Consider the following 24,446-nt stretch of genomic DNA (forward strand, 5'->3'; position numbering starts at 1 on the left):
TCAGTTTTTCGTGGTCATAAATAAACACCCACCTCTGAAACAAATTTTGCATCTGAAACTCATTATATAACTCATTGAATTTTAGCTAATTAGATGCCATTGATAGTAGATTATTTAAGTATGTTTATTCATTTTACAGGTTAGACAACGTGAAAGTAGATCAGCCATCAACTCAGGAGCTGAACAACATATTGAACAACCGCGTCTCAAGCCGCCCCGAGATCCAAAACAACGAACGGAATCGTGTTGCCCCCGTGCGACACCATTCTTTATCCCGGACCGATGACAAACGAGAGTACTCGACTTTCCAAAAAGACGGAGGAAAATACTGTGTGAAGCAGGACCATGTGAGCTACGTGGCCCAAAAAGACGGCGAGAAGTACGTACTCCGTAAGGGAGGCGACAAGTACCCGTTGCGAAAGAACGGCGAAAAATACATTTTTTCCGAAGCTCTGCCGAAAGATACTTGGAACTACGCGCCTCAAAAGGAAGTCAAGAGGCAGCTTTCTTTAAGAGAGACACAGAGTAAATACGGCACGTTACAAATTGTTGATAAATATAATACTTTAAAGGACGTTAAGAAGTACAGTACCCTCAGAGAAGGTGATAAATACGCTACTTTAAGAGACTTGGAAAAGTACGCCACTCTTCGTCACGGGGAGAAACGGCACTTCCGGACTTCGCAGGTCAACGGGTCAGGAGAGCGTACGAGCGAGAGCAACTTAGCAGCAGAAAATGAAAACCAAGCAAGGGTTCCAGTTACTCCAGTTCAGGAAGTAGACAGATTGTCCAGGAGTAATTCCTTTCAGCAGTCAGAAAGAGTCAGAGGGACAGAAGAAGACAGAAGGTAAGATGAATATGTGGATATATTGGATATTGAGCATGGCAGTAATGACTTCAAGTACCATACGTTTTCATAGTTTGGCTTATATATTGTTAAAATATAGAATTGTATTCTTATTTAACACTAAGCAACCACAGAGTAAACATTACCAGCCGCTAGAGGGCACTCTTGTCTTGGTATATTTATTATCAAACCTGTAGGATTAGAAATGTTGCTTGTATGTATTTTGATTTCTATTTCCAGCATTATATCAGGAGTGTATCCCTTTTGTTTCCTAGTGTTCCAGCCTACCAAACCCTACCTAGAAACATGCCCAGCCACCATCCCCAGCTTGTACCCAGATACCCAGAAGGCTACCGCACGTTACCCCGTAACAGCATGATGAGGCCTGACAGCATCTGCAGCGTGGCGGGTTCGGCGTACGATCGAGCTCTTCGACCCGCCTCGACCAGCACCGTCGCCACAGCGGAGAAGAGAAGGTCCATGAGGGACGACACTATGTGGCAGCTTTATGAATGGCAGCAGAGGCAGGCCTTCTCCAGGCAAAGTCTGGCTCAACCAACAGGTGATTCAATTTTGGGGTAGTGAGGTCAAAGGTCCCAAATGTTTGTGGTCAAGCTAACTGGATTGGTAAATTTGCAGGATGTTTGTAGTATGAAAGGGATGTTAATATTTGAGGTGGTGCAGTCAAAGGGCACATAGGTCAGAAGATCAAACATACAGTTTAGGATAACATTTGGTAGACGTTTTTGTAATATGAAACTGAAGAGGTGATTCAATTTTGGTGAAATAAGGTCAAAGGTCAGAAATGTGTTCATATAATTATTGATTTTGTAGGGATATGTTCATATAATGAAACAAAAAAGGTGATTCAATTTTGGGTTTAAAAGGTCAGAGGTCAACAAGATATTTGTGTTGAAGATAACTCAAGAATGAGAAAAGGGTTTGTCCTCAAAATTGCTGGATAATTTTGTGATATGAAATGGAAGAGATAAGGAATTTTGGGGGTTTGAGGTCAAAGGTCACAGAGGTTAGAAATATGTGTTCATGTTAACTCAGCAATGAATAAGGTATTATTAAATTTGGGGGTATTTTTGTAATATGAAACAGAAGAGATTCAATTCTGGGGTATTCAGTCAAAAATCACATTGGTCAGAAATATGTTCAAGATCAAATAAAGGATTTATGATCACATTTGGTAGACATTTTTGTCATATGAAATTAGGTGATTCAATTCTGGGGTACTGAGGGTCAAAGGTCACAAAGGTAGGAAATATATTGGCATTCAAGATAACTCAAGAATAAATAAAGTGATTGTTATCGACCTCAGGATATTTTTGTAATATGAAAAAAAGAGTTGATTAAATTTTGGGCTAAAAAAGGTCACAAAGGTCAATTACAGGGATAATTATTATAATTTTGTATGAGAATGGTTTTGATTCAAAAGTCTCAATTGCTTATGTACGTAACCGAGGGGTTTTTCCCCAGGCCATTACGGTACCCTTCCAAGCACAAAAACGATGAGCAACATATCGGAACACGCCGCCATTCACTCCATTCCCACCTCGCCATCGCACGGCACGTTAGCAGTCTACAACGCTCTACCTGCTCCTGACGCAAGCGTCTCCCACTCCGAGGTACCGTCATCAAACTTTCGAGAAGATGGAACGCTCGAACGTCAGCACAGGACGCACCCTGCCAAGGTTTGACTAATAATACTAATATTGTACGCACAGTACTTCTAGAAATACTTTCTTCTCCCTCAGTTTGGAAGTACGCTTGAGCGCCGTCCTGTGGTAGCTGGTGTTTCGCCTCAAACCATTACTGCTCAGTCACTGCAAGGCAAAACGGTGAGTATTACACTACTTTCACACCAATTGTACTACTGCTGAGACTGGATATCGCTAACAAGTTATAGTGTGATAAACTTAGTGTTAGCTTAACTGAGCTATAAAGGTAATTGACAGTTTCGTGCTTAAATCTTGAATTGTCATAGGATTTAAACACACATAAATAACTGTAAATAAATAGAAAATCAGATTGTTGCATTTCTGGGTCACCTCCTGTTGAATTTGGGTCACTTCTGGTACATTGTGGGGAATGCAGGGGTCATTTTGGATCATTTACTGTTAATATCTCTTGGTTTTGGGGCATTTCCAAGTCACATCCTTTTCATTGGTCACTTCTTGTTCATTTTGTGGCATTTCTAGTTCACTTCCTGTTGAGTTTGGGTGAACATCTATTGGTTTTGGGGCATTTACAGTTTTTTTGTCAAATTTGAGACATTTCCCAGTCATTTCCTGTTCATTGGTCACTTTGTGTTCATTTTGCGGGATTTACAGTTTACTTTCACAGTTGTTGATTTGTTCTTTGTGATGCCTCACATAGCCCGAGGAACTGACACTGATGCTCATCAAGCTCCGCCGACAGCAGGCAGAGCTCAACAGCTTGCGGGAGCACACGGTATCCCAGCTAATGGCCCTGGGAATCGAGGGGCCCAACCCCAAGGTCAGCACTGATTGTCACGTGTCAGTACTGTGGAAATTGCTGCTAGCTTTTGCGTTTTCATCCCTTTCCTGCTAACACGTTCAATAGAATCCTTGACTCCATCTTACCAAACAGAGCTTGGCTCTCTGCTTCTTTTCCTTCCTTTTCCTGCTGCCGCTGCAGACCGACGTTCTTTCCCATCATCTTCAGAGGAACCTTGTTTACCTGGATAACCAGGTGAGGACAAGCTAACGAGCTCATCAATAAAACTGAAGCTTTTTGGAAGTGGACTTTCAATTGAAATAGACTTATAACAATAGATATACTCTGGCAGAGATCACGTTTTGTCTTAGTCGTCATCCAGGAGATTATTTAATTATGCTAGCCGCTAATGTTAGCCAGTCAGACGTTTATGCTAACTTCCGTTGTAAGCCTCACAACGCAAGTAGGCACACGTCTGACTGATAATAAAACTTTCAAATCGATAGAAATACTCACTTGTCCACTTATGATATTCCCTCAACAAAAAATTGCCTCAAACCGACCCAAAATTCACAGGAAGTGAGCTAAAATATACAAGAAGAATTCCCCACAATTATCAGAAAGTAACCCAAAATCAATAAAAAGGAGACCCTTAAATGCCCCCAAACTAACAGAAAGTGCGCCACAATCAACAGGAAGTGACCCAAAATCTATAGGAAGTGACCCAGGAATTCCCCCAAATCAACAAGAAGTGACCAATGAACAGGAAGTGACCTGGAAATGGTCTAAGATCAACAGGAATGTTTCCAAAATTTACAGGGAGTGACCCAAAACCAACAGAAAGTGCCCCATAAATGCCCCAAAATCAACAGGAAGTGACCTGAAAATGCTCTAAAATCAACAGGAAGTGGGTCTTAAGTACCATAAAATTAACAAGGAAGTGACCCAACTCATTAACTTAACTCAAGTATGGGGCACATTTATTTACAGCACTTTAGCTAACCCAGCGTCTAGCTGTAGAAGCTACTGTAGCTTAAGCGTGCGCAAGCTAGGCGTAGCGACCTTTGAAAAAGCCTTTTTAGCCAACCATTTAGCATCACATTCGAAGGCATGACGGCACCATGTCCTGTTTTTCCTTAAAACTCTGATAGAAAAAGGAGAACGAACCGCTTATCTTCACCATTCACGCTATGATCGAGAAGTCGGCGCCACGGCCGCAACTCTACCAGCAAGTAAGACTGGAGGCGGGATCTTTCTTGAGTCGCTCCACTTATCATTTGGCCACTGTTCAAATCCAAGGCTTATTTTGACTAATTAAGACTCAAGACAGAGCTTTTGCCTCTGTATTTCAATGTCGTCCATTTTGGATGTAGTCAGTCAGTTCATCCATAGGAAAACATGATTTTTCATTGGTGTACGTCGTTTTAAGTTCTTTCACTTGAGTTGAACATGGCTTGTAGTCCAATGCTATATAGTCATGGATTTAACCATTCCATCCTTGTCCATAATGCTGTTATGGTATATGTGTATTGGCATTAAGCTAGCAGACGTGATAAAATATGATTAGGTGTCAAACTCCAGGTCTGGGAGCCAGATCCGGCCCGCCATGTCATTTTAGGTGGCCTTTCATTTTTTGATGATGCGAGAATGAGAATTTCTGTAGTCCTCAATGAAACATCAATGACTACAGAAATCTCAGGACAAATATACTAGTATACATATATATGCATATGTTACCATTTTTTTTATTTTTAAAAAATGGTTTAATAATTAAAAATACAATAAATACTAATATATAAATAATAGTTTAAAAAAATTGAATATTTAGTTTCTTAGCCAAGTTTGATCAAATAAAAAATAAAATTTAAAAAACCTGCAAAAATATATTAATAAAAAATGAGGATATCCACTGTATTCTCCTTTAAAACATATGTTATACAAATAAAAAGTGAATGTTTAGGATATTTTCATGATTAAAAACATTTTTTCTCATGTGACTGTTTGGTTTTCCCCTGTTTAATAATTTTTATAAAAAAAAAAGGTTTCTTTTGTTTATCAATCGAAATATTAATACATTGAAATAAAATACATTGATAAGATATGACAGTAACTTTAATCAAATAATAAGAAAACAATATAAAGTTAAAAATAATTTAAAAAGTTAAAAATGAAATAATATGATACATTATATTGTACATATATATATACAGTAATATATACAAATAATCCAATAAATACAATAAAATAAATAATTTTAAAAATACATAAATATATATAATTTTACTGTATTATCTTTGTATTTTAAAATTACATTTTATAGAATTTAAAAAGTATTTTTTTTGTTTTATGATTAATAAACGCTTAAAAATTTACTTATTTCCCCAATTTAAAAATAATAAAACGTGAATCAACTTTTTAAAAAAATAATAAATAATCAAAATAATTCATTCATAAAAATAAGAAAAAAATATTTTACTGTATTTTAATGTATTTTTTGTTCGTAAAATATTAAAACAAAAAATCCCAAAAATATTAAAACAAGAATATAATATATACAGTGGGGAGAACAAGTATTTGATACACTGCCAATGGGTTTTCCCATTCTCAGTGTATCAAATACTTATTCTCCCCACTGTATGTACTATATTCACTGTATTCTCATATCATATTTTTCCTTTTTATGTTTTATAATTTTCAAAAAATTTAATATTCATGATTTGTTTTTTAGTTTTTCCAGTGACAAATATAAATTCAAAAACAATTATAATACATTAATAAGAAATGACAGTTTAAGTATAATAAAAATAAACTTTAGTTAATAATAATAATAATATTTGTTTAATTATTAAATATATTTTATAGAATATAGTGTGATTTGTTTTGTTATGGTTAATAAACTATTTGTTTTGAAAAATTACACTTGTTAATACTTGTGAATCAAATGTTCAAAAATTTAAAAAAAAAAAAAGAATAAACAAATGAGAATATTTACTGTATTTGTCTGTCTTAAAATATAAAACAAATATTCCCCAAAAATAATCCAAAATGGACTTGTTTTTGATTCTGCTATACTCTTGCAATCATTTCAATGTTTTTTTTTTTCTTTCGAATATCATAATAAATACTTTCAAAATGAAAATGTCGTTCACTTCAATTTCATGAACCTCTGCTGCATTTATTTTTCCTCCAGATCCCTTCGGACGACTACAAAAACCAACCTCCGGAGGACACTGATGTAAGATTTCTGAGCTAATCGCTAAAAAGCTTAGCTAGCTACCTTATCTTAATGGAAGCTAATCTCTGATTCGCTGTGTCAGACCAAACTTAGCAGGTTTTGCGAGCAGGATAAACTGGTGAGGATGCAAGAGGAGAAATTACAACAACTACACAGAGAGAAGGTAGAACCTTCACCTATGTTTTGGTTGTTTTATGCTAACTGAAGCCAGTATTTCAATGTGTTTTGTTCATTTTTCAGCACACACTAGAGACGGCGCTGCTTTCAGCTAGTCAAGAGTTAAACGATCAGAGTAATCCAAGTACTACGGGTACTCAAAGCCTCATCCAGCAGAGGGATGTACTCCAAAATGGCCTCCTTAGCACGTGCAGAGAGGTTTCTAGAGTTAATACGGTAAGCTAGCTCTGTTTCAATGTCATTCTCAATTAATTTCAGTTGTTGTTTTTAGCCACGTATTAGCAACACTATAAAGCTGTGTACTTGGAATTTTTGCAGCGGGAAAACAAAAACAAAATGAGGAATAATTGGAATATTTTTTTAGCCGCATGCTGCTTGCAACGGGCTAATACTAAAAAGCTAATAAGGAAACGCTGTTCAAAAGAAAGTGTCAATAAATGATTGTTTAACATGTTGATTTTAGCGCGTGCTAACAGAATTTTGTGTCAGAATTTGTCGTGTTGTGACTTGTTTTAGACGCATGCTGCTAACAATGGGCGATTGCTAAAAAGCTAATAGGGAAAGGCTGCTCAAAAGAAAGTGTCAATAAATTATTGTTTGACGTGTTTTTGTTAGCGCATGCTAACATGGAATTTTGTGTCAAATTTTCTCATAGTTGGAACTTTTTGTAGCCGTGCGCTGCTAACACGGGCCTAATGCTGAAAGCTTGATTTTGGGTCACTTCCTGTTGATTTTAGGGCATTTCTAGGTCACTTCCTGTTAATATCAGGTCTTCTTTTGCCATTGTTGATTTTGCGTCACCTCCTTTTGATTTTAGGGCATTTCTGGTCACTTCCTATAGTGTTTGGGGCTTTTTTTTAGGTCTCCTTCTTTTAATATCGAGTCATTTCCTTTGCTCTAGTTTATTTCGGGTCACTTCCTGTTAATTTCGAGTCACTTCCTGTAGACTTTGAGGCTTTTTAGGTCACTTCTTGTTAATATCGAGTCATTTTCTTTGCCGTAGTTCATTTTGGGTTTCTTTGTTTATTTAAGGGCATTTTTGGTCACTTCCTGTAGACTTTGGGGCTTTTTTTAAGTCGCTTCCTCCGGAAGATACAAAGATACATTTTGAAATGTGAATTTTCAAATGTTTAAAATTTCCACTTGAGAATTTTGGGCTGCTTTGTGGTTTCAGGAACTGGAGCGCGCATGGAGAGAATATGATAGATTGGAGGGGGATGTCACTATGGCAAAATCTAACCTACTGGAGCAGTTGGAAGCCCTGGGAAGCCCACAGGTTATACATATACTCACAGTAGAAGTTATTTCTACAGCATTTGCAGTAAGTGTACATGTGTGTGTTTAGACAGAGCCTCCAAGCCAGCGTCACATTCAGATCCAAAAGGAGCTGTGGAGGATTCAGGATGTGATGGAGGCATTGAGTAAAAACAAACCGCAGCGCAGTATAGACTGTGAGTGGAAATATTCTCATAAACACAAAAAATTGTTTCAATGACTTTTAAAGCTCAGTTAAGCTAACAAAAGAACGTAGAATAGCTTGTTGGTGATATAACTTGAAACGATGATTTTTTTTATTGTTGCTGTAGATTCTGATTCCAAGCCACTTTCCAGCCAACAAAAGAATGAGGTAAGCGTCTGCATTATTAGCACATTTGAACCTGAACAAAAAAAAACTCTTAAAATATCACTTAATGCTATCTGCTGCACACCCTAGTCTTTCCTAGCTACCCACCATACCTATGAAACAGTTTTTCATGTTGTCACGACGCTTTATATCTCTAAAGAGGCAGGCAATTAGTTCATTTTGGGGCATTTCACGTCATTTCTTGTTGCTTTTCCGTCACTTTGCCTTTGGGGCATTTACGGGTCACTTCCTGCTGATTTTAGGGTATTTACAGGTCACTCACTGCCGGTTGATTTTGAAAAGGAAGTGACTCAAGAATGTCGCCAAATGAATAGGAAGTGATCCAAAAACAGCAGGAGGTAACCTGTAAATGCCCTAAAATGAACAGGAAGTAACCTGTAAATGCTCAAGAAGGAAATGATGTGAAATGACCCAAAAATCAAACAGAAATTAGCAGTGACCCGTAAATGCGCAAAAAAGTATGAATGCTGTGAATGCTCTGGTTTCTTTTCCATGGACATCCATTCCAGTCAAAATGAATCGGATGTCTAGAGCCATCAAGTGAGCTAACGTAGACACTATTCTAATGGAGGATTTTGCTAGCAACCTTGTTGATTCCTTTGGTTTTTAAAACGGTGACACTTTTTTGAAAACTATATATCGATTCTTGGCGGAAGCATATCGATAACCTTTTGGGCTACAAACTATCGCGATATATCACCTTTTGGATATATTGTTACACCCTTACTGTTGACAGGCAGTGACATTGCTGCCCCTCAGTCCTCTCAAGACTGGAAACGACGTCCCCCCTCGCCCACCTCTTCCGCAGTACTACTATTCATCTGAGCCCCCCCCTCACATGCCCTCCCACCCTCCGAACTCCAGCGGCCGCCCGCCTCCTTACACGCAACGTGAGGACCGCAAAGCTAGGAACGGGGCGCACAGCGTAAGCGCGACAGGGAATGCTAACGCCAACGTCGTATTTTGGTCTTGCAGTCTGTGGCATCAGTCAACCATTTGTGTTGATGTTGGTCGTTCATATTTCAACTTCATATCACCTACCCTGCATATTTGAGCAAAACAGGCTAATCTGTTATCAAGCTATCGCAGAATTCCTTTTCTGACCTTCGACCCTGAAATTGAATCAGCTCTTCCTTTCATATTAAAAACAAGTATGATGGTAATCCCATTATTGGCTCTTATCTTGAATGCGTATTGCTGACCTTTGACCTCATGACCCTAATTGGACTAAATAAAAAAAAATTGTAAAATATAAATACAAGAAAATATAGAAAAGTAATTGAAAATAAAAGAAATTTAAAAAATGAAAAAATTAAAAGAATGGAGAAAAGTAAATAGAGGAAAATGTGAAAAATTAATTAAAATTTAAATTTACAAAAGTTTCAAAGATTAAGGAAGAAAAATAATAAAATAATTTTAAAATATTTTAAAAATTGAAGAAACTAAAAAAAATACACATTTAAAAAGTTCATTTGAAATTAAAAAAAAATTAAACGTAAAAAAGACAAAAAAGGAGATGTAGAAAATTGAAAAAATTTCAAAATAAAACATTTATAAATAAGTTTAAAAGAATAAAATTAAGGAAAATTAAATTACAAATATAAAAAATAGAATATATTTTTTAAAATCAATAATAAAAAAATAATTGGAAATACAAAAAATAAAAAATGGAAGAAAATGTAGAAAATTTAAAATAAAACGTTTATTAAAAAAACTAAAGATTGAAAATTCAAAATAAGTAAAAAAAAAAAAAAAATAGAAAAAATGGAAAATTGCAATTCAGAAAAAAATACAATATACTGTATAGGTATATTTTATACGTATTATATTTTTTATGCTTTTTTTATTTCAGGATTTCGTTTTAGGTGTATTTTTGAATAAAAACTACATTCAGCGTTTTTTTTTTTTATCAGTATTGTTTTTGATGTACTTCCTCATTGATTCACTGCCAGCCCTCCCACTTCAAATCGATTGGACAAGCGTCACAAATAGACGCCTATCATCGTCTCTCCAATACAAGCTTATTGAAATGCATGCGTGCATTTTTTTGTGGGTTATGCATGCAAATCTCCTTTGTGAAATGTGGCATGATACCAAACATTTCATAAAAAAATATTTGATTCCTTTTTGGGGAATGTGAGGCAAATTACAACATAGATATGTTACAGAATACCGTAATTTAGCATTAATTTAAGTCCAAATTTTCTCACAGCAAGGTCCAGACTATCGGTTGTATAAAAGCGAACCTGAGCTGACGACAGTTAAGGAGGAAGTGGATGAAGTCAATGGCGAGGACAAGGACAAAAATGAAATTCCTGCTGAGAAAAATGAAATTGCAGCTTCTTCAAAAGGTAATGGAACAATAGCTTTATTACAAAAACGGGAATGATATTTGGAAGACAAAGGGATTGGTTGTCAGATTCTTTAGCGATTAATTGACTACAACTGAAATGAAACAACATCTATTGTATGTATTCTTATTATTTGTTTAAGGGCAAAAAATGATCAGTCATTAAAAGTACTTTCTTCGTCAAAAACTGTTAGTTTTTGGTGAAATATAGTTCATTTTTTGGTCAAAAAGGTTTCATTTTTGGTCGCAAATGATTAACATGAATCAAAAAAGTTTAATGTTGGGTAATTTATTTTTAAATATTTTTGGTCAAATATAGATCATTTTTGGTCAAATATTTGTCACTTTTGGTCAAATTGTTCATGTTTGGTCATAAATGGATTATTTCTGGTCAAATATAGTTCATTTTTGGTCAAACATGATTTATATTAATCAGAAATGTTTTATTTTCAGTCAAAGATGGTTAATATTAGTTCAAAAACTTGAATGCTGGATTATTTTTTCTTTTCTTTCTTTTTTTTTTTTTTTTTTAAACATTTTGGTCATAAATTGTTTTTTGGGGGGGTTAATAATGGTTCGTGTTTAGTCAGAAATGTTTCACTTTTGGGGAAAGATGGTTAATATTAGTCTAAAAACTTTGAATGTTGGGTAATTTGTTTTTATTGTTTTTAATGGTTCATTTTTGTCATAAAATGTTTGTTTTTGATTGAATGTTTCATTTTTGGTCACTAATGGTTAATATTCTTCCAAAAGGTTTAATGTTGGGTCATTTATTTTTTTCCAAAAATTCTGCATTTTTGGTCAAAATTTTTTTTTTTTTTTTTTTTTGCCAAAAAAGGTTCATTTCAAGATTATTATTATTAGTCCAAAAGGTTTAATGGTGGGTAATTTATCTTTCTTTTCGTTGATTCATTTTTTTGTAAATAATGGTTCCTTTTTGGTCAAATATGGTTCATTTTTGTTAAAAATGTTTTAAATTTTGTAAAAACGTCAAAGAAACTTTATTTTTGTGCAAAAACGCCTGACAAAAAGGGGGTAATGATTGGTTTAAAAAAAAAAAAAGGTATATTTTAGGTGTCCACAATGGTTTAGTTTTGGTTAAAAAAAAAAATTTCAAACATGGTTCATTTTTTTGTCATAAATGGGTCATATCTGGTAAAAACCGGTCCATTTTTGGTCATTTTTTCCCAGAAAAACGGGTCAATTATGGCAAAAACTGGGTAATGAAATTTAAGGGGGGGGGGGGTCAAAATGTTTCATTTCATCAATTCAAAAATAGCTGCCAATAATTTCAATGTGAATTCAAGCTCAATAGAAAATGTCTAATGCTTTTTGTTCTAGCAGTAGCACTCTACCCAGTGGGCGTTGTTCCTCCCAGAAGCAAATCTCCCATGAGCCCTCCCGAGTCCACAACGATCGCATCTTACGTCACCCTGAGAAAGACGAAAAAGCCCGAACCCAAATCGGTACCTTTTGCTTTTTTGGCTTAAAATTGAAATCACAACTTGTAACGAACTTAAGTTTTGTTTCTCTAGGATCGGCCCAGAAGTGCACTAGTAGACCAAATTGGCTATGTTGAAAGGGAGGTAGGTCGGCCCAGGATGAGTCTAGAGGAGCAGTTAGAGAGGATGAGGAGACACCAAGAGGCCTCATCTCAGCGAGAAAAGAGAAGAGAAGCTCTATCCCGCTCGCATTCCTTCAGCAAAGAGGAGCCACAGGTACCGCTTTTCTTTTAGGTCCCATTTTCAAAAAAAAATTCATAACCCTCCCACTTTAAATGACTTCACAGTCTGTTGTCAATGAGTTAAATGAGTTGTTGAAATCCAAGTATCACTGCCAATCAAAGTGGATTTGATGTCAAAGGCAGGTAAACTCCATGATTAATTGGCTAGTAAATGAACTTTTTGATGGACCATAAAATCTACCAATTTTGACCCCAAAAAGTACCTTTTTTTTTTTTATTTTTTTTAAACCAACAACTATTTTGTTATTTTTCAAATTTAGATTTTATTTTTACCAAAATGAAACATTTTTCTTTAGCAGAAATGAACTGTTTTGGGCTAGGAATTGATTTTGGAGCAATTATATTTCCAAGAACACACCCTTTTTTGCCCCCCAAAATATAATTTCTTTATTTATTGTAATTTTTTTTAACAGAAACGAACCATTTTTTTTAACCAAACTTTTGAATGACCCTTTTGGAACGTAAATTAATCATTTTAGATCAAAATAACAACCATTTTGGACTCCCTAAAATGAACCGTTTTCTTTTTGGACCAATCATTACCTACCTGTTTTGCCAAGAATCAACTTTTACTGCCCCCCAAAAATCTGATTTATTTTACTATATTCCTTTTTTTATTGAAACTGAACCATTTTTGACCAACATTTTTGATGCCCAACATTAAATTTTCGAATGACCTTTTAGGACCCAAAATAACAACTTTAGACATTTAAAAAAAAAAAAAAAAAAAAACATTTTGGACCCCAAAAAGCAACCCTTTTCTTTCTGGACCAAGCATTAACCTAAATGAAAATTTTATTTTTACGAAATATGAACATTTAAAAAACAATATATATATATATTTCTAAAACAAAAAAGGAACAGTTTTCATTTTGGATAAATCATTGCCAAGAATTAAGGGCATGTGTTTTTTGCCCCCCCCCCTAAAATTTTTTTTTTTATAAACAAAAATACAGCATTTTTGTTTATTAAAAATCTAACATTGAATTTTTGGAATTACTTTTAAATAACTTTTAGAGTTTTCTGATCCAAAATGAACCATTTTATTTTGGATCAATTATTAACCTCCCGAAATTATTTTCTTATCAGTTCCTTTTTTTATTGACCATAAATGTAAGATGTCTGAACAAAGATTGTTTTTTATGTGTTTTTTTTTCAATCCATCATTCAACTTTTTGGACTAACATTAACATGACGTGGCAGGTAAACTAGGACCAGCATGTATATCAGCATTGGCAAATTTTACAGAGTGGACTCAGTTGCATGACAAATACATATGTTATAACATAACAGAGATTTACATTGATTGATGTGTTAAGGTGCGGGAGCTAGAAGCTATGGAGCTAGAAGTGGCCTTGAAGCAAGTGAAGATGCTTCAAAATGAGCAGACTAGGATAGAAGATGAAGAAGGAACATATACAGGGAGAGTTCCTTCGACATCACAGGTTACTCTATACAGTCTGTTTGGCTCTTTTACTTGCCGATTCTATAGTGTCAATATTTTGATTGTGTTTCACAGCTACAGACGGCAGTCATTTTGGAGCAGCACGCCGAGACCCAGCGCGTGGAGATTGTAAATCTTCACTCATTTGAAGAGGACAAAAGCAGAGAAGATATGACAAGCTCGCCAACAAATATCACCACTGAAAGCAGGTGTGGCTCTACTTTCAAAATGGCTAGTTGTCACATGAAAAAATGGCACATATGTGTTATCAGACAGTGTTAGGCAAGAAGTTTTTTTTTGATAAAAATACATTTTAAATTGCACGTTTAACTCCCATGGAAGGATTTACATTTACTCCTATTGATTTTTAACTCGGACCCACAAAAAACTCAATTGGTGGTCATTATTTTTCACAAAAAAAAAAAAGAAACTGCCCAAAAATGAACAGGAAGGGACCCAAAATGTACAGCCCCTTGCAAAAAGTATGGAATCACCAGTCTCGGACGAGCACTCACTCAGACATTTTATCATATAGAACAAATTCAGATAAAAAGCTTGAAAAAAAAAAAAAAAGAATTAGTTCAAAAGTACAACTCTTCAGCATTCAGAAACAATAAAGGAAATGATTTAAAAAGATTGTGTTGGTCAGTACTTTTATAGTTAAAATTTTTTTTTTTTTTTAACTTTTTACTGTTACTTTTATAGACCAAGTGCAGGGAAATATATATGGAATCACTCCATTCTGAGGAAAAAAATATGGAATCATGAGAAACAAACAAAGAAATAACAATCAAAACACATCTCTTAGTTGCACCACCTCTGGCTTTTATGACAGCTTGCAGTCTCTGAGGCATGGACTTGATGAGTATTCCTCATCAATTTGGTGCCAACTCTCTTTGATTGGAGTTACCAGATCATCCTAGCAGGTCGGAGCCTTGCTGTGGACCTTTTTTTTCCCCATTTCCACCACAGGTTTTCAATAGGGTTGAGATCCAGGCTATTTGCAGGCCATGCCATTGACTGGATGAGTCTTTCTCCAAGGAATGCTTTAACAGTTTTAGTTCTGTGGCATGATGCATTGTCATCTTGGAAAATGACATATTTTCAATTGAAGGGATAAGAAAGCTGTCTAAAATTTCAATGTAAACTTGTGCATTTATTGAAGATTTAACCACAGCCATCTCCCCAGTGCCTTTGCCTGACGTGCAGCCCCATATTATCAAGGACGGAGGGAATTTTGAATTTTTCTTCAGGCAGTCATCTTTGTAAATCTCCCTGGAACAGCACCAAACAAAAGTTCCAGCATCATTACCTTGTCTAATGCAGATTCTTGACTCTTGACAAGGTCCGAATTCAATACTATTATTATTTTTTTCAAGCTTTTAATTTGAGTTTGTTCTACATCATAAAATGTCTGAGTGAGTGCTCGTCAGAGACTGTTGATTCCATACGTTTTGCTAGGGGTTGTACAAGTGAGTCTACAGGAAGTGACCTAGAAATGGCCTGAAACCAACAGTAAATGATGTAAAGGATTGTAATGATGACGTGTTTCTCTGTCAGTTGTAAATGAAACTATGGTACTGTGGTAGCTTCCAGAGCTCCTTCCCTGAGACACCAAGCCCTGAGCTAAAAGAAGAAGAGGAGGACGTAGACGTGTTACAACAAAATGCCACGGAGGAGGACCACAGAGAATCCTATAAGCAGTTACCAGAAAACGACAAGAAAATCAACAACAACAATTTATTGGCTTGTAAGTGTGTCCAATCTAAGACGGTGCACATGCGATAGAGGCTTAGCCTTAATATTGGTGAGCACTTGCGTGTACTTGTACTACAAGTATGTGTACGTTTTCTTAAATATACGTATGTCTAACTACAAGTGCGCGTACTTGGACGCACCTGCACTACAAGTGCGCGTACTTGGGCGTAACTCTTATACAAGTTTGCGTACGTCTGTGTAACTCTACTACGAGTGTGTGTACTTGCGCGTACGTGTATTACAAATGCGTGTATTTGAGTGTACTTGTACTACAAGTGCGTGTACTTGCGCTTACCTGTACTACAAGTGCGTGTACTTGAGCGTACTTTTACTACAAGTAGTAGTACTTGCGTTCACTTGTATAGTATTTGCGTTTACTTGTATATGGGGCGACGTTTGTAAAGCAGCACATGCTGAAAGTTACGACAACATTTTCTCACATTTAACGCAGCAGTTTTTAAAATGTGAAAATTTTAGTCACTTTTTTTTTTGCACATTTAATCTAAATCTTAAATTTAAATCTTTAAATCTAAATCTTAAATCTAAATCCTTAATGTAAACATTAAATCTAACTCCTGAATCTTAAATATAAATCTTAGATTTAAAATGTAGATCTTAAATTTATATCTTAAATGTAAATCTTAAATCTAAATCTTGAAACGGGTGAAACTAAAAATTAAGCTAATATGCAAACACAGGCTGCTCCAACTTTTATTTTTTTTACTTCCGGTCAACAGTCATATGAATTTACATGTTACATAAATATTTAGTTCCACCCGTTTCAAGATTTAGGATTTACATTTAACATTTACAATTTAGATTTGAAATTTATATTTATGATCTACATTTAGGATATATAGTTAAGATGTAGATTTAAGACATATATTTAAAATATAGATTTAAGATTTAGATTAAGAATTTAGATTTAACATTTAGAGTAAGAATTTAGATTTAACATTTTAGATTTAACATTTAGATTAAGGATTTATATTTAACATTTAGATTTAAGATATACAGTATATGTAAGATTTACATTTAAGATTTAAAGATTTAAATTAGTTCTGGATTTAAATATTTAAGCCTAATACTTGTTATTTAAAAATAAATATTTAAATTGCTAAATAATATCATAAATGTGCAAAAAAAGTGACTAAAATTTTCACACCACATTTTAAACACTGATGCGGCGCTAAATGTGAGAAAATGTCGTAATTTTCAGCATGTGCTGCTTTACAAACGGCGCCCCATACTTGTACACCAAGTACATAAACGATTGTGTACTTATCGGAACTATATTGGAATTTTGGCTGTTAAGAAAAAAGGATTCGGAAAGTTTTTAGGTTGAATGCTATCTGTAATATTTAATCAACAATCATTATTATTCTTGATTCATTTAACAATCAGTCGATTAATGTTGCAATCACTGGTTTGACCCCTTCTTTGTCATTTATTTACAGCACAAATGTTCACTATGGTGAGCAACGACACGTGAGCAACAACCTTGGCTTTCACGATGGCGGCGTCCCGTAAAGCCCGAATGTAGCGAGTTGCAAAGTCCCCGGCTTCCGACACCGTGATAACAGCAAGAAGACTGAAAAGCAGAGCCTGCAGAGAGCCATTAGGTGTACTGTCTCTTTAAAACTCATATTTTCCAAAGTTTTCTACTTATACTGCGTGTTTATATGTATACTATACATCTCAATATTTTTAAATTTAGTTGAATTCAAAAAGTCAACCTACGTAGAGTAAAAGTATTTATTTTGTTGATTATAACTGTAACAAAACCCCCAAAATGGCCGTTGTCTTGCGATCACCTGATTGGTTTCAACTGCGTGGAGCTTTAGAGACATGCAGTTGAAACCAGTCAGTTAATTGCAATAAAAATAGAGAACCAAACTCAACAAAAAAATATTATGGATAATACAGTAGTTTCACTTTTTGAGCTAAACTACTAACAAGTTTGAGAAGCACCAGTATATATTGAAGAATAATTAAATGAGTCCATGGCTAAATGACTTTATTGTGAAAGTTTCGGAACAATTTTCTTGCCTATTCTCTGCTGAGCAGTTGTACAAGAACTGCATTTTCTTGACGGATCCATTCATAATTATGATTTTTTTATTTCAGAACTGGGAACTAGTTCTTGCTTGTTTTGCCATCAATACGCAAATGCCGTGTTTTACGGACTATGCTTTGCACTGCATTAACATTAGCGACATATACAAGGTCATTAGTATTACTTATAAATAACAAAAATTCTGTTATGTTAGCAGGCTACAACATTACAGCGTTTACTTTGTGCCACATTAGCCTCATATACAAGGTCACTCGGATCACTTTGAATTAGCGTTTAAACCACCTTCACATCTAGCATCATTGCTCATACCTGCATTGCTAATGATACCGTAAAATTCCGTTATGTTAGCAGGCTATGATGTTGTAACACTTTCCTATAATGTATGTAGCCTTTTTACTAACAGTTTTGCTGCATATTAGCTTTCAGCTTCATTTGCTAGTTTCCAGCGACCAAGTTAGCATCCATCTTGCCTTGTGTAGCTTAAAAACTGAATGGTTGAAAAATACAAGCCGAGGCCCTCAAAAACAAGAAATGGAGATGAAAATGCAGATAGAATTTTAAAAATAACTAAATTGAGCAACGTTACGTTACTTGTGTTGGCAGTTACAGGTCATATCCTGTTCATTTTAGGGCATTTACAGGTTACTTCCTATTGGTTTTGTGTCACTTCCTATTCATTTGGGGAACATTCTATAGTCATTTCCTCTTCAGTGACCCAAAATCAACAGGAAATGACCCGAAGTCCATCGGAAGTGATGCGGAATTTCCCCAAAATCAACAGCATGTGACCCAAAATCGATGGGAAGTTAGTTACCCGGTAATGCCCCAAAATCTACAGGAAGGGAGCCAAATCAATAGGAAGTGACTCTTAGATACCCCGAAATCCACAGGAAGTGGCGCGAAAATGACCCAGAATCAACAGAAAATGACCTAAACCAATTGGAATTTACCTGGAAATGCTCCAAAATCAACACGAAATGACCGAGGAATGGGAAGTGACCCGGGAATACCCCAGAATCAACAGGAAATGGGCCAACATGGCCGATAATTTCGGTTTAAATAAATATATCACAATACGAGTGCCTTATAGCGGCTAGTAATGTTTACTTGGTTGGCCATTGTTAAAAAAACATGTCTAACTTTGTAAAATTCTATGTTTTAACTTTATATACCGTAATTTTCGCACTATAAGGCGCACCTGACGATAAGCCGCCAGCCACCAAATTTGGCACGGAAACGGCATTTGTTCATAAATAAGCCGCACTGGACTATAAGCCGCAGCTGTCCTCACTATATTATGGGATATTTACACTAAAAGATATTAACCACAAACACTTTATTTGACAGTGGCATCATACGACTGTCATAAGACCAAATGAACCACCACGAAGTTTTTAACCAATGAGGTGCAAAGCTTCATTGCTTCAAGAATTGTCATTTGGCCATCACTGCTCCCTTGGGGGAGACGGTCAACCTCTGCTGTCAACACTGTTGTCATCCAACATGCCTCCTAGCATGCATTGCAGTGCTAGAGATGTAAATAACAATCAAAATTCATGTTCTGTGCTAATTATTTCTTCAGTTACTGTTCCAGTTGTTTTATTAATCGCAAGTTATGGTATTTGGTAACATTTTACATGACAGTGGCGCGATGAGACTGTCATTAGACAATCATAATTATGACATGACACTGTCATGCGCATTAATAAATGCTTATAACAGATGTCATTTAGTGTTATCTGGCACATTATCTCACTTTTGAATGGATGGAGAAGAGTTAGTGACATAATTTGCCAGATGACACTTAATGAAGATTCAAGCTGGACATAAATGGAGTTAGTGACATAATTTGCCGGCTGACACTGAATTACATCTGTCATAAGCATTCAGTAATGCTGATGATAGTGTCATCTCATATTCATGATTGTCTTTTGACAGTCTTATGACGGTGCTGTCAAATAAAGTGTTACTTATTAACCCAAATAAATAAAAAAAAAAAAGCCGCACTGTACTATAAACTGCAGGATTAATAAATGAAGGGAAAAAGTAGCAGTTTATAGTCCAAAAATTACAGTAAATTGTAGGCCCAGCCAAACAATTTAAAAAGTGCAACTCATAGTCCGTAAAATAAGGTAATCATAGAATTCGGATGAAATTACTTGTTTATCTTTGCAACTGCTCAGCAGTACTTCGTTGTGGGACTGTCAACATGTTGTTTTTTTATTTGTACAAGAATGGCGGCGACATAGTGGATATAATAATGCAACAGAAACATCTGCTAAAGTACTTTAGTATTGTAGAAGGATGTATTAGGTCCACTAAGAAAATGGAGGATAGGCACAGTTACGACAATAATGCTTTAGCAATGCATGAATTACAGTACATTTTTGTAAATTGTCAAAATCAGTAGAAGTTAAAGGCTAAAGTGGAAAAGCTGTTGTGGAATCGAACCCGAGCACACGTACGAAGCAATAAGTGAGACTTGAGAAGAAATGAAAAGATGTAAAAACATGTATAAAAAGAATTAATTTATGTACACATGAAAAAGAAAGCAAATATAGAGATTACTATTATTAATGTTATTAGTCAATATGCAAAAAGTTCATACCCCATGTGTTTTATATTGTGTAATAAATGTCGATGTTCATAAATAAACGTATGTATTATTTTGTTATGATGGTTTTCATCCGTTATCTGATGATTTTACTGTTTGTTGGACCACGTGGAGGAGTTCGACCACAATGCCAAAGATGGTCTATTAAAAACGGATGAGTTACTCTCTCCGCTAAAGCAGTAGAGTTGGATTTCAAGTCTCTTAAATGAAGCTAATGTTGCAAATACGATACGATTTTATATTCTCGTTTCGTAATTGAATATTACTAATGACTTGATGTTTTTCTATTCAAGCGTCATTTAAATTACCGAGTGAACACGATTTGTTTTAAACGATCTTCGGCAGTGTGACGTCACTACAAACGCCTGCTGTGTTCTACGCTTGAATTGAAGACAAGCAGCAAAGCAACTTTTTAACTGGAATACACAAAACTAAATATTCCCAGAGGCCAAATATGGCTCAGTTAAGAAGTAAGGGAGCGGAAGGAGATTCTCAACCGACGTTAGCGCGTCATGACAACGGGGAAACCATTAATGCCGGCTATGAGGGACAGGCCGACTCCAAACAGGAACCGGATAACAATAACGAGACTGGGGTAGTAATGGACGTTAACACTAGTCGTGGTGCGTTTGGGGGAAACTCTTTGCTTGTCGACGACGCCGTCCCGGGTGAAGGAAGAGACTATCCGAGCGGCAAACTATTCGAACCGGGCAAGAGTCCGGCGCAGGGGAGTCTGGCGAGTAGCACCGAGTCCGCCCAAGAGGGCTCTCGGGTGCTGAAGCAAGAACAAAGAGAAGGAGGAAACGGGTCCCCCTTGCAGCCAGCCGAGCACACAAAGGCCGCGGAGAAACACGAGCGCGGTGGTAAAAGACGAGCCAGCCTTGAAGTGGCCTCTTCGGACGGTGAGCCGCTCAGTCGGATGGATTCGGAGGACAGGTTTGTTCAAATTCTCGGCCCAAATACCTTTATTATGATAAAACGATGCTAAACACAAACTAAATGTTCAAAGAGTTTTTTTTTTTTTTTTTTTTTTTTTTTTTTTTTTTTTAATAAAGAGTTTTGGGGGGTTTTTTTTGTGAAATGACTGTCGAGTCTGGGAATTCTGGGGTCATCCCCGGTTGCTAAGAAGGCATTACCGTGTCACTTCCTGTTCATTTTGGGTTACTTTCTAATGATTTTGGCATTTCTACGTCACTTCCTGTTAATTGTAAGGCATCTCCGGGTCACTTCCTGTTGATTTTGGGTCATTTCGTGTTTATTTTTGGTGCATTTCCGGGTCACTTCCTGGACGTTTTGTATCGTTTCCTTTTGATTTAAGTGCAATTCCAGGTCACTTCCTCTTCATCAGTCACTTTCTGTCCATTTTGGTTCATTTATAGCTAACCTGTTCCTTTTCGAGCACTTCAGTTTTGGGGCACTTCCTGTTGATTTTGGATCACTCCCTGTTAATTTTGGGGCAATTCGAGTTTTTATGTCTAAAATATTGAGCACCAATGGAGATAAAGTTTACCACTATTCTGAAGCTGAAGGCCCTGGGCAGATTACATTCTGCATGGCAACACATTAAAATCTGCTAGAATCTAATTGGACGAGAAAAACTGCCTAACTCAGGTCATGTTTTTGATGTGTTTTTAGTATCAGTAGCACCTTAATGGACATGGAGAGCATCGCGTCAAGTGGCCGCTCCACGCCAGCGATGTTCAACAACGGCGGCTCGACGGTCACTGGCAACGGTTCGATGCCGACGAACGGCAAATCTTTAAGCTACACTTGCTGTTGGGATCACTGCCAAGCGCAGTTTTCCTCCAGCCCCGATTTGGCCGATCACATCCGAGCCACACATGTGGACGGACAAAGAGGAGGAGTGAGTATTCTATATTTGAGCAGTATATTTGACAGACAATGAAACTTTTTTTTTTTGTAGGTTTTTGTGTGTCTATGGAAGGGCTGTAAAGTTTACAACACGCCGTCCACCAGTCAGAGCTGGCTGCAGAGACACATGCTGACTCATAGCGGAGACAAACCATTCAAGGTGATGGACAAATCACAAAAGAATCATCTCCAATGTTTTATAATGTGTTTTTGTTTTTTCGTGCGGCAGTGCGTGGTTGGAGGTTGCCACGCCACGTTCGCCTCCCAGGGTGGGCTCGCCCGACACGTCCCCACTCATTTCAGCTCCCAGAGTTCGTCCAAAATGTCCAATCAAAGCAAAATGAAGGAGGACTCTCCGTCCAAGGCTGGTCTCAACAAGAGGAGAAAGCTCAAGAACAAGCATAGACGCTCACTACGTATGTATAGAACATATATGCAGATATTTATTAGTCACTTTCTGTTCATTGGTCACTTCCTGTAGGTTTTTCAAGGCATTTTCAGATCATTTCCTGTTGATTTCGGGCAATTTTTAGTTTGATAAGGGTCAATTACAAGTCACTTTCTGTACATCACGGGCCATTTCCTGTTAATTTGTGGCATTTTAAGGAGGGTTTTTATTTTTTAGTGATCACATAGCTGCTAAAAGTAAGATTTCGACTCATTAAAACAGACTTGCACACTCACACTATCACAATCTTATCCGACCTATCTTCCCTCTTGTCATTCGGTGACTAAAGGCAAGAAAGGCCACACATGATGTTTTTTTTGTTGTTGTTTTGTGTGATGCAATCTTACCGTAGCTTCCCGCGACTGCTAGCATAACATCTTTTGTTTGTTTTTTAAATATTATGTATATAGCTCGACCTCATGATTTCTTTGACGCCCAAACTATGGACGCCATCCGCCATCGGGCTATTTGCCTCAACTTGGCGACGCATATAGAAAGCCTCGGCAATGGTCACAGCGTCGTGTTCCACAGCACGGTATGTGAAAATGAATACCGTCAATTATTTCGCGGGGGGGTTCCCGTCCAGATTTTAGCGTGTACGTGTTTTCAGGTCATCGCAAGGAGGAAAGAAGAATCCGGCAAGGTGAAAGTTCTTCTGCACTGGACTCCAGAAGACATGTAAGTTATTTTTTTGGGATAAGCATCTTAGCTTATCATCTTTAAATCATTTTATTTTGGAAGATTGCCCGACGTTTGGGTGAATGAGAGCGACAGACTTCAGCAAAAGACCAAAGTCGTGCATCTGTCCAAGCTTCCGACGGACACAGCAGTTCTCTTGGATCCTAATATTTGCAGGTACGCGTCCCGAGACCCGTTTGCTGCGCGCAAGGCTTGACCCTTGGCTTTAATTTCCACACAGGATGTTCTTCTGAGGATTTCCCCTCATCCGGAAGTGCTTTGTTTTCAGAGTTTAGGAATATATTTCTATAGTATTTTGATATTTAGAGATATTACAACTAGGAAGTAGTGAGAAGCTTTGTAAATATTTGAGATTTGTAATATATTTTTTTTACTGTAGATGTAACTTTTTTTAAATGTTGGATGCTTTTAGAAGGGAATTATTAGATTTTTAGCATTTTTTTGGGTGTGATTTTTACTGTAATTGGCGCTGTATTTCCATTTCATTGATGCGAAATGTGATGGGCTGCTAACGTACCGTAATTTCACAGGTTTTTGTGCAGAAATCTTTGAAGATTTTCGGTATATCATCCCTTTTTAATCTGATACAATCAAAACAACTGCTGTATTGTTCTGGTGCTAATTTGTTTTGTACATAAAGTTCTTATTTTCCCTTGTTTACACAAGTAGAAACAATAAAAGTTGGTATTTTTATCATAAAGCAATGTGAACGTCCATAAAACATGTTTTCATCAACTTTTCGGCGTTAGCAACAAGTGTTTGACGTTGAAAATTAACGAGTTTTGATTGTTTTCCAATGTGCGTGCAATTCCCAGTTGGGATTTTTGCCCCAGCCAAGATGGCCGCCGCAGAGCTACGTCGTGAACACTGAGAAGGATCTGACTGCAGCCAACAGGCGCTACAAATCGTAACCTTTACTATGTTTGGAAGTTATTTAATATTGTGAATCGTTAAAGTTGTTAAAGCTGCTTCAGCATTTAAAGCTAGATTTAAGTATTTTCCACAGCTAGTAAGTAAAAGATTTAATCTTCCACGTTTTCACTACACTAACGACTTTTTTTCCTCGCTCC

General features: G+C 36.4%; 2 protein-coding genes across 9 annotated transcripts in view; both read left to right on the top strand.

The window, feature by feature from the left end:
- LOC130928449 (pleckstrin homology domain-containing family A member 5-like) overlaps positions 1-20,417 on the top strand; it is a 38,800-nt gene extending 18,383 nt beyond the window's left edge. For 3 of the 8 annotated variants that reach the window (XM_057855054.1, XM_057855052.1, XM_057855058.1), the window contains 21 exons: positions 140-847; positions 1,123-1,409; positions 2,333-2,547; positions 2,611-2,694; positions 3,233-3,352; positions 3,515-3,568; positions 4,465-4,545; positions 6,504-6,548; positions 6,631-6,711; positions 6,789-6,941; positions 7,900-8,001; positions 8,071-8,176; positions 8,312-8,352; positions 9,107-9,295; positions 10,583-10,721; positions 12,062-12,186; positions 12,256-12,438; positions 13,784-13,909; positions 13,984-14,117; positions 15,498-15,658; positions 17,124-20,417. In XM_057855054.1, coding sequence (XP_057711037.1) covers positions 140-847; positions 1,123-1,409; positions 2,333-2,547; positions 2,611-2,694; positions 3,233-3,352; positions 3,515-3,568; positions 4,465-4,545; positions 6,504-6,548; positions 6,631-6,711; positions 6,789-6,941; positions 7,900-8,001; positions 8,071-8,176; positions 8,312-8,352; positions 9,107-9,295; positions 10,583-10,721; positions 12,062-12,186; positions 12,256-12,438; positions 13,784-13,909; positions 13,984-14,117; positions 15,498-15,658; positions 17,124-17,158 — 3,169 coding nt within the window. In that variant the 3' untranslated portion in view covers positions 17,159-20,417. The remainder of the gene's footprint in view (positions 1-139; positions 848-1,122; positions 1,410-2,332; positions 2,548-2,610; positions 2,695-3,232; positions 3,353-3,514; positions 3,569-4,464; positions 4,546-6,503; positions 6,549-6,630; positions 6,712-6,788; positions 6,942-7,899; positions 8,002-8,070; positions 8,177-8,311; positions 8,353-9,106; positions 9,296-10,582; positions 10,722-12,061; positions 12,187-12,255; positions 12,439-13,783; positions 13,910-13,983; positions 14,118-15,497; positions 15,659-17,123) is intronic. The other 5 variants (XM_057855059.1, XM_057855053.1, XM_057855055.1 and 2 more) reach the window with 4 other exon arrangements.
- A 145-nt stretch (positions 20,418-20,562) lies between these two features.
- LOC130928451 (zinc finger protein aebp2-like) lies at positions 20,563-24,446 on the top strand. Its single transcript, XM_057855060.1, has 8 exons — positions 20,563-21,293; positions 21,993-22,221; positions 22,282-22,389; positions 22,459-22,645; positions 23,088-23,212; positions 23,288-23,355; positions 23,419-23,532; positions 23,597-24,446. The coding sequence occupies exons 1-8, from the start codon at positions 20,812-20,814 to the stop codon at positions 23,607-23,609; spliced, it is 1,326 nt and encodes a 441-aa protein (XP_057711043.1). The 5' UTR covers positions 20,563-20,811; the 3' UTR covers positions 23,610-24,446.

This window comes from Corythoichthys intestinalis, chromosome 13 (genome assembly GCF_030265065.1).
Source record: "Corythoichthys intestinalis isolate RoL2023-P3 chromosome 13, ASM3026506v1, whole genome shotgun sequence".
Taxonomy (NCBI): domain Eukaryota; kingdom Metazoa; phylum Chordata; class Actinopteri; order Syngnathiformes; family Syngnathidae; genus Corythoichthys; species Corythoichthys intestinalis.